Raw genomic sequence first — 9,897 nt, forward strand, 5'->3', positions numbered from 1 at the left:
GACCCAGGCCTGCTGGGGTGAGAGGTAATCACGCTAACCACCAGCGCCGATATCTATCACGGCGAATGAGAACAACCCAAATTTGGGTTGAGCTATCTCAGAAATAAGAAATAAAGTGCAGGAACTCAGCGATGAGTAAATTTGCCGCATGTTTTGCCAGGTTTTTCCAGGATTTTCCAGGGAAAAATTCCCGAATTTGAGAAAAGTAAAGATTGGATTCACTTAGTCTATTGGTACTACTCCGAGGCTGATAAAAAAAATTCGTCAATTTCCTCATTTTCTGGCAGATTTTTTAGGTTTTCCACTGGAAACCATAAAACAAATTTACTCATCGCTGAGTTCCTACACTTTTGGCGATTATGAGTGAACTAAACTCAAATTTGGGTCGTTCTCATTCGCCGTGTACGCAAAAAGAAAAGAGCTAGTGTCGCTACTTGATAGCAAACTACTCATAATGGGAGGAGTCCTTGTAGCTTTTATACCACTTGGTTGCACATCATTCAGCTTTAACCTAAAAAGATATAAAGCAGCGCTGCTGTCTGGTATCATCTCATTTTCGCTTCGGACGGCGTGGTCAGCAATAGCAGCAGTAGGAAGGTGGTTAGTCCACTTTTCTATAACCCAATTAGCAACAATTGACTGATCGTGGCAAAGGAGGTGCCAATCGTCATCGCAAATTCTTCAAGATAACCACCATCCGTCGTCTGGCTCGCCATGGCGGTGTCTGACGTATCTCCGGTCTGATCTACGAGGTGTGCTGAAGGTGTTCTTGGAAAATGAGGTCCGTGATGCTGTCACCTACACTAAACATGCCAAGCGTACGTGCCTATGGATATCTTCTTCAATAAAACGGCCATCAAGCTTACATCAGTAAGAGTTGGAATAGAATTTATCTGTGCTTGTTTGTCCCTATTCAGAACCACAAGCCCCCAACGACCACACAAACTTGGAAGCAGGGGTGCAAGTGATTTTGATTGATTCTCGTAATCAACTTTCTCTTTGAAAAAGATTACTACAAATTGGATACGCCTACAATTCAAAAACGGAAAGAGTTGAGATAATAGATAATTGATCAATTAAAAGAACTTAATGCTCTTCACATTTATTCCGTCCACTAGCGGTCCTAAGTCAAGCTTCCGTTCGTGCCCCTAGGCACAGACCCCTCTACTTTTTTTTTGTTTTTCTGTGTTGGAACTGGACTGCTCTCCAGTCACACCGTCTAGATTGAACCCGCAAAAAGCACCACCTTCCGTTTCCACGTTTAAACGTATAAGAATGATTCGAAACATTACTCGACCTTTTCTCTTTAACAACATTTTCAACCTGGGACAGTTACGGCAGTAGAAATGTGAAGTACGGCCTGTTTCTCGGAAACCACTGTACGAAGTTGGACAGAACAAGCACCGAAAGAATGGTACTATTTCAGGGATTGGTGAATCAGTTTCGGAGATATAACCGGATCATGTTCCGATGAATATGAGTTTAGTATTTGCCAGAATAATTTCCATTGATTGTTCGAAAAATAGTCAATGGGTTGGGTCATACACCTATTCCCTATTGCTCTTTCGGTTTGTATTGAGGTCCCCCGTTCAAATCTGGCACAGTTGTTGGTAAGGTTACAAATACTCATTTCAGCTGAAACAATGTTTTTTTTTTATTATGAAATAATTAGATGCCATTATCATATTTTAAATTGGTAGGATACAAGAAGATTAAAGAATGTGTTTGACATATTAAAACTGTAAAAAAGGTTATCTTCCATTTAATTCCACTTAATTAATTTTGGTATCCATGACAGATACGTGGTCGAAATACGTATCTGTCATGGATACCAAAATTAATTAAGTGGAATTAAATGGAAGGTAACCTTTTTTGATGTTTTATTTAAGCATTCCGCTAACAACTCAATTTCATAACTTTAATATTAAACCTGTTTATTTCACTTCATGAAAGTCACAATCAACGATTTTTACACACTCACTCACTCACTCACTCAGCGATCAGAAAATCGCTGATTGTGACTCATAGAAAGCAAAATTTACAGGTTTTATGTTTCAAACGCATACTTTGTAACCTCTTCTTGTAAGTTACAAGTAAAACATGCCATCATACCATCTTTTGGTTTTATTATTCCGAAAAACATTATTTTAGCTGAAATGAGTATTTGCAACCTTGGATGTTGGGGACCTCAATATGGGAGAGGGCATATTTGATCCTCTGTTTAAATTTTGGATATATTTCAGCACAAAAATAAAATCATGATGTGTTTTTGCACATGCTCACATGGATATATATAACTAATTTCTTACTTATGAAAACTCTAGAGCCTCCAAAGTGATAAATACATAAATTCTCAAAAGTACACTGTTTTCCTGAAAGATGTTCATAGCCGCATTTTTAAAAATTGGGGGAGGCTTGGTCTATTGTTGATGTCAGGCATTTTTGTAGTTGATCTACACCAGTTGCTTTGTTGTTCTTCAGCCGACCGATCTCCTCCTCAACTTCTTGAAGATCAGGGGCCGGTAGCCTGTCGTCTTCTGCGCGTGCTCCAAGGCCTGTTGCCGTGCCACCTTCGTTTTCTGCTGCATCACCGTTGAGGTGCTCGTCATAGTACTGCTTCCACCTCTCAATCACCTCACACTCGTTCGTGAGAAGGTTACCGTCCAAGTCCTTGCACATATCGGCTTGCGGCACGTAGCCTTTGCGCGAACTATTTAGCTTCTCATAGAACTTCCGTGTGTCGTTTACGCGGTACAGATTTTCCATCGTCTTGCGATCTCGGTCTTCCTGCTGACGCTTCTTCCTTAGGAAAACCAAGTTTTGTCTGTTCCGCGCTTGTCTGTATCGCTTCACATTCAATCTCGTGCGGTGTTGCAGCATTCTCGCCCGTGCTGCATTCTTCTCCTCTACTAACAGTTTGCATTCGCCGTCAAACCAGTCATTTCTTCTGTCCGGGATTGCAGTACCTAGTGCCGCTGCAGCAGTACTACCTATGGCTCTTCCGTGGGTAGTGCAACTTCCAGCTGCTGCGCGTAGTCCTGGGCAACTCCGGCGTCCCGTAGTTGCTCAATGTTGGGTCGCGGCGTTCGACTTCGACGTGTGTTATGCACCGTTGAGAGTTTTGAGTGCATGCATACTGCAACTAGGTAGTGGTCCGAATCTATGTTCGCACTGCGGTACGTGCGGACGTTGATAATGTCGGAGAAGAATTTCCCGTCGATTAGAACGTGATAGATTTGGTTTTCTGTGTGTTGGTCAGGTGGCTTTGTGGATATCCTTGCGGGGGAAAAAGGTACTTCGAACTACCATACCCCGAGAGGCTGCAAAGTTCACACATCATTGGCCGTTGTCGTTCGATACGGCATGCAGGCTGTTTGGCCCGATTGCCGGTCTATACATTGCCTCCCGTCGTACCTGAGCGTTCATGTCGCCGATGACGATTTTGACGTCCCATTGCAAACAGCCGCCGTACACCTGCTCCAGCTGCGCATAGAACGCTTCTTTCTCGTCGTCGGGTCTCCCTTCGTGTGGGCAGTGCACGTTGATGATACTGTAGTTGAAGAAACGGCCCTTAATCCTCAACTTGCACATCCTCGCGTTGATCGGCTGCCAACCAATCACGCGTTAGCACATCTTACCCAGCACTACAAAGCCGGTTCCCAGCTCGTTGGTGGTGCCACAGCTCTGGTAGAAAGTAGCCGCTCGATGCCCGCTTTTCCATACCTTTTGTCCCGTCCAGCAAAGTTCCTGCAGTGCTACGACTTCGAAGTTGCGTGGTTGAAGTTCGTCATAGATTAACCTATCGCAACACGGGAAGCCGAGCGATTTGCAGTTCCATGTTCCGAGTTTCCAATCGTAGTCCTTATTTCGTCGCGTAGGTCTGTGCCGATTGTTCTGATCCGTATTTCTTTCTTCAGTATTTGCAACTGTGTTTTTTTTATTCCAGGGCGGCTTGTTGGGCCTGCCCCAACCCCCTGTCTCGCCGGGGGACCATCGTGCACAGCTCTGTTTAGAGTCCCACGCTGGCACTAGGACGGTGATCAGCCGCTCCTAACATGGAGAACAGACACCGTTTTGAGCCGCACCTCCATGATGAACAGACGCTCAGGTTTGGTGACGCATTTCCTCTATCACTATACTATGGTTACCGCGCCAGTGTTCGCGTCGCACCTCTTCACTTTGCTATTGCCGGACTGGCAACATTGCCCAGGCTACGCCACCCAGCTGTGTCCATGTTTCAGCTGGTAGTCTTTTGTTATCATATGACTCGAGGAGGCGTGAAGTAGGAACTTGTGAGGACCAGGGCTAGGTTTACCACGGCACCATAAACGAATTTCTCGCTAAGCTCGAAGCACCGTTCGACAGAAGATGATGTTATGATGAACACACCGATTGGGAAATTCATTTGCAGTCGGTTTATTCGCGAAAGAGAAAATCGATGTAGAGAATCTATCAACAATGATAGCCTTTTTTCTCGTGTTGCACGAGATTTGGGCCTTTTCGGAGCAGTACAAAAAATGTGTATTAGGAAATTGATCATGTAACCACTTCTACCAGCTCAGCAATCTTCATCCTCGCTGTCACTCCATTCTTCATCATTGTCATCACTTTGATCACTTTCACTATCTTCGCAATTTTCTTCATGTTCCAGATAGTCAGATACACAAAATTTCAGCATCTCTGCTTCGATGTCCTGATCCTGCTTACAGAGTTTTTTTTCTGCATGATTTTACCGACATGTACGACATCTTGGAATCGGACCAAGTTAAAGTTTCTCTCATCATGTCGGTAAGATTGCCCTCAGCAGAAGTTTTCCGTGCAAAGTGCAGCCGTGCAAACTTGTGACGCTTGTAACTTGTTTTTCCTGGCTGCTCGTCAACGAAATTCACTGTGAACGGCTATAAATGAGAATTTTTTAAGCATGGCACATTCTGAAATAAAAGATGTATATTAAAAACTATTAAACGCTCAATCTGCTCCAGTAGATGTGTAGACAAGAAGGGAGGTGTCTTACAAATGAAAATTCAGTCCGATATTGTTGCTCAATGACAGCATACAACTCTTTGATTTTATTGAAGTTCCAGCTGATGAGGCGATTATTGCTAATCAAATCCACGTTAACTTTAAGAATCTCGGCAAACTTCGCCGGTTGGGCAAGTAGTCTCTTCGACATGTTGCCGTTATTCGAACATCCACTCCCACGATTAACGTTTATTGTTAAATGAGCTTCCAATTCATCTGCCAACCGGCGAGCTTCTTTCTTAACTTCTGGGTGTGTCATTGCTGGATTATTGGGAACAGCTTTCTTTGCTGCATTTCTCTGAGGCCTTCCACCAAATTAGACAAATTCTTTAGAAAGCCATCTGTAGTAATTTTTCAAGATTCTAAACTTTGAACAAAATCCTTCTGAACTATGAATGAACTCAATGGAAATCTACGAAAATCCACACTGAGACCATAATAAAGAAATTATGCAGATTTTTGTCAGTCAGATGCAGATTAAACAGATTTTTTCGATTAAAATACAGATTGATATTCGAAAAAATGTGGCATCACTGCCTCTAACCAAAGAAGAATAATAAGATGAAACTGTAGGAAGAAAAACTTTCTATTTTAGTGGCCTCTTTCACGATCCCTTTCATCCAATTAATATGTGTCCCCGTATGCAGGGTAATTTGGTGGTTTTGCTGCTCCTCGGTAGAGATGAAATTTTGCGCCTTTTTTTCTATCAAAACAATCACACCAAAATCAGAGATGTTCCATTTTTTAATTACTCGATTAATAACTAATCGATTATTTTTTATTCGCTGCGCTGTCATTTTTCCACCAATGAGAGTGCAGCACATGTTTGAAACAATGGGTGATGATCCTTTGGAGAAGTTAATGCTTATATCGGCATGATATAACCGATTACAAATGTTTTACTTTTCGGTTCGTTAATCGATTAATCGATTATTCGAATGAAAATCGGACATCACTAGATGAAGGTGAAACTTCATTTCAAATATAAGGACCGTACATAAATAATGATGCAATTTGAAAGCGACTGGGGCTAATCACAAATTACGTACCCACGGTAACTGAAATAAACACGAGTGTTCACCGGTTGCTCTAACTCCATTACGCGCAGTCGGTTGAGAGCTATTCCCGAATTGCCACACTTGAAGACAAATATTGAACTCCGAGAACTTTTCGCACCTGTCTTATTTTTTTTTAAATTTAAATATCTCAAAAACCACAACTACTAGAGGCTTCCATACTTCAAGGAAGTTCTCTTAGTTGAAGTGTCGGCAAAAAAATTAGAAAAGGATACGCCTTTTTAATAGAACCTGAGTGATTCGCTTGGGTTGTCCCATCTGTTTTTTTTTCGATTTTGGTTGTGGATGTTATTTGATTAAATCGTTTCTCGCTATAACCAAAGAAGAATACTAAGATGAAACAGTTGGAAGAAAAACTTTTAATTTTAGTGTCCTCTTTCAAGGTCCCTTTCATCAAATGAATACCCCCGTATGCAAGGTAATTTTGTGGTTGTGCTGCCCCCTAGGTAGATATGAAATTTTGCGCTCTTTGTTATCAAAACAATCACACCAAAATCAGAGATGTCTCATTTTTTAAATTATTCGATTAACATCTAATCGATTATTTTTTGTTCACTGTGCTGTCATTTTTCCACCAATGAGAGTGCAGCATATGTTTGAAACGATGGGTGATGATCCTCTGGGGAAGTTAATGCTTATATCAGCATGATGTAACCGATTACAAATATTTTACTTGTCGGTTCGTTAATCGATTAATCGATTATTCGAATGAAAATCGGCCATCACTAGATGAAGGTGAAACGTCATTTCAAATTAAAGGCCGTACATAAATAATGATACAATTTGAAAGGGACCGGGGCTTATCACAAATTACGTCGCCATGGTAAATGAAATAAACATTAGTGCGGACCGGTTGCTATAACTGTCAGTATACGCATTTTTAAAATATAAACCAAGCGATCGTATCAAACTTTGATGGTGAATAGGAGAACGTCAAGTATTTTGCTGAATATTTTGCTTGCCTTAAAACATAGGAAGCGGAACACTTTTTTACTTTTGCTGATAAATTGACTCATCTGAGAAGCTCCAAAACTTGATCTACAGTTGAAAAATTTGGTTCTGTATCATTTTTGCATGAATTCTGCTGGTGTTCAGGAATATGTTTGTTGAGAAAAATGGAAAATTAGAATAGTGCCTTAGTGGTTCTGATCTTCCCGATATCTTATGTGTGAATAGTTTAGGTACAAATCAGTTCAGATCTATGAAAAATCGTAAAATGAGAAAATTACTGATGGAAATTGGCAAGATGTAAACAAACGGTTTGGTTGACGTATTCTATCGAACTCGGCTGGCGCACTCTACATTGGTGGTGCATTAAAAAGGCTATACGTTTGAACTTGCCACTCGCCAGACTGCAAAGCCGAAACTCGTAGTCGGAAAATCATGTCATAAGAAATCTTGTTCTACGGCTCTGCGACGCTTACGCAATTGAGTCTTGACAAATAAATGGATTTAAAAAATAACAGATCATGGCCAATGAAATTAATTTAGAGAGCGAGGGTCACTTCTGCTAAAATGAAAAAAAAAAACTCAGCTCTAGGTAACCTAGGCTAGGAAATTTCTCTTTCATCTGAGTTGAAGTGACGCTCTCTCTGAGTTAGTCTTATCGGCCCTGTAGATAACATATTTGGTCAAGCGGTGAAATATCACGCCAAACTTTTACTGTGTCTTGATAAGACGTGCGCATGCGCATTTTGCGATTTAAAGCTTTGCCCCAGCGCTATCTATGTAAAAATAAATAAACCCGTCTTTTCATGGATAAAGCTTCGCTATGTAGATAAACTGCAAATAAAGATTCACCGAAGTAATTAGGCATCGTACACGGCCATAGAGCCCAACTACAAATTGAATTAACTTTCCCTCAGTTTGGGAACAAACAAGCAAAAACTATACTTAAGAACTTAGTAAACGCTTCTCAGATTAGGGTAAACGTTCCTTAGCTTCCGCTTTTGTGTTTATTTGCACGCTAGAATCGAGTCACTACTAACTATAAGTAAATTTTGTACCCATGCAAAAGTATCCATCTCCCCAAAATGTACTCAGTTCTTAGGTGCATTATGGGCAAATCTTTCAACCTACATATAAATAACGATTATCCACAAACATAAAACTGGATATGTGCACACTGCAATCGAAACTAACCCAGAGAGTGAGCTACTTTTACTCAGTTATGAGTAACTTTTACTCAATGTTATGGAGATATTTCTAAAAGCGTAGTAAGAAATTTATTCATACGAATGAGTAAAAGTTACTCACTCTCTGAGTAAGATTCGTTTTCAGTGTGAAAGCAACATCTCTCGAAAAAGTGCACATATCCACTTTTATGTTTGTGGATAACAGTTAGTTATATGTAGGTTAAAATATTTGCCCATAAAAAGGATACATACACCTGAGAACTGACTGCTTTTTGGAGCAATGGATACTTTTCCATGCATCTAGCTGATGGGAGGGAGCACCTTGTTTTGTCTAACCCCGGTTTTTATGTCTCGTTCAGAAAATAAGAAAAAGTCGATTTTTTAGTATAAGAAGGAGATATTTTATTCAAATTTCAATTTAAGAACATTCTGGAACGTGAACATATGGCGTAACAAAATCAGTGTGTTGATAAATAAAATCGATGAAATGTGATACTTTGGTCAGAATACCAGGATACGGTGCAATAGTGCAAGGTTTAATACTCCACGAGACGATTCCTACTTGAACACCATTGTGTAGCAGTGGGCCTCCAGAATCACCCTTAAACGTAAAACGTTAAATAGATGAATAGTTAGTTGCCTCACAGCCAATAACTTACATTGCACTGTCCTTTCCCGCCACCCGGATAGGCTGCACAGATTTGTTCCGGGAAAATGGTACTGTCATGAATTTGATCGCACACTGTATTCGGTACAACGTAATAATCCACCCGTTGCAGTATGGTTGGAGCAACTTCATCTTCATTTAAGCCCCACCCAATCAGTGTAACTGCTGGAACCGATTCCGGTACCTCAAAGCATGGTCGAGGCAGATGAACTGGTTGAACTGATTCCCCAAACAGTAAAGGACGTTTCAACTTGAACACTGCAATATCATTCACGAAACTGTTGAACGGATCATATCCAGGATGTATGACAACTAGTTCAATATCGTAAACGGTTTCGTCTACTGGTCTGGATATCTCCGTTTGGCCGACTTGAACCGTTGAAAGATCCGGAGTCATAGTTTCGTGCACGCAATGGGCTGCGGTGAGAATCCAATGATTTGTCAGTATACTTCCACCACAGGTATGTCCCCCGTGTGAATTACGCAATGAAATCATAAATGGGTAATCCTTTATGGATGCATCCGTTCCGTTGACGATTTTATGGTTGCGTGGAGCAGCTGTTGATTTAATTTTAATTATTTTAGTTGTAAAAAATAATACATTTATAATAACTAACCATCAATTGCAAGCAAAACCACCGTGAGCCAAATGATCTGAAGTATCATTCTTAATAGGTTTTGTATATTAATCTACAAACCTTTAAAATACACTGATTCCTTTATTAAACATGGAGATTTTTATATTATCGGATTTTGTTGTTCGCTTATCGCAAAATGCTTGCCAAGAGAGCATTTATCATTATACCTTTTGTACCTAATTCATAGCTTGAATCAGATAGCTCCACAGCGGTATGTCTATATAGGTCAACTGCGTTACAAAGCTGAATACGGAAATGCATTTATCTACGTGTGGATTTTTTTTTTCTTTATTAAAGAAACTTTTAGCCTTGAGCTCGACGTGTGTATATTATTTACATTAATAAAATGATCGTATCGC

The 9,897-nt window shown here is 40.5% G+C and overlaps 1 protein-coding gene across 1 annotated transcript; it reads right to left on the bottom strand.

Annotated features, from left to right (window-relative positions):
- Window positions 1-8,651: 8,651 nt before the first annotated feature.
- LOC135712093 (chymotrypsin-1-like) lies at window positions 8,652-9,611 on the bottom strand. The gene is made up of 3 exons (XM_065235070.1): window positions 9,518-9,611; window positions 8,893-9,458; window positions 8,652-8,834 (listed from the first exon to the last, which is right to left on the bottom strand). The coding sequence occupies exons 1-3, from the start codon at window positions 9,564-9,566 to the stop codon at window positions 8,652-8,654; spliced, it is 798 nt and encodes a 265-aa protein (XP_065091142.1). The 5' UTR covers window positions 9,567-9,611.
- Window positions 9,612-9,897: the final 286 nt, after the last annotated feature.

The sequence above is a fragment of the Ochlerotatus camptorhynchus genome, unplaced genomic scaffold (assembly GCF_037179485.1).
Source record: "Ochlerotatus camptorhynchus isolate MF236.1 unplaced genomic scaffold, CSIRO-AGI_Acam_v1.1 ptg000457l, whole genome shotgun sequence".
Taxonomy (NCBI): domain Eukaryota; kingdom Metazoa; phylum Arthropoda; class Insecta; order Diptera; family Culicidae; genus Ochlerotatus; species Ochlerotatus camptorhynchus.

Excerpts from the sequence above, each read along its gene's own strand:
- LOC135712093 (XM_065235070.1), bottom strand. The coding sequence starts at position 9,566 with ATGATACTTCAGATCATTTGGCTCACGGTGGTTTTGCTTGCAATTGAT. Across the intron at positions 9,459-9,517 it reads GGTTTTGCTTGCAATTGATG|CTGCTCCACGCAACCATAAA; the intron begins GTTAGTTATTAT and ends TTAAATCAACAG. Across the intron at positions 8,835-8,892 it reads GCGGGAAAGGACAGTGCAAT|GGTGATTCTGGAGGCCCACT; the intron begins GTAAGTTATTGG and ends TTTACGTTTAAG.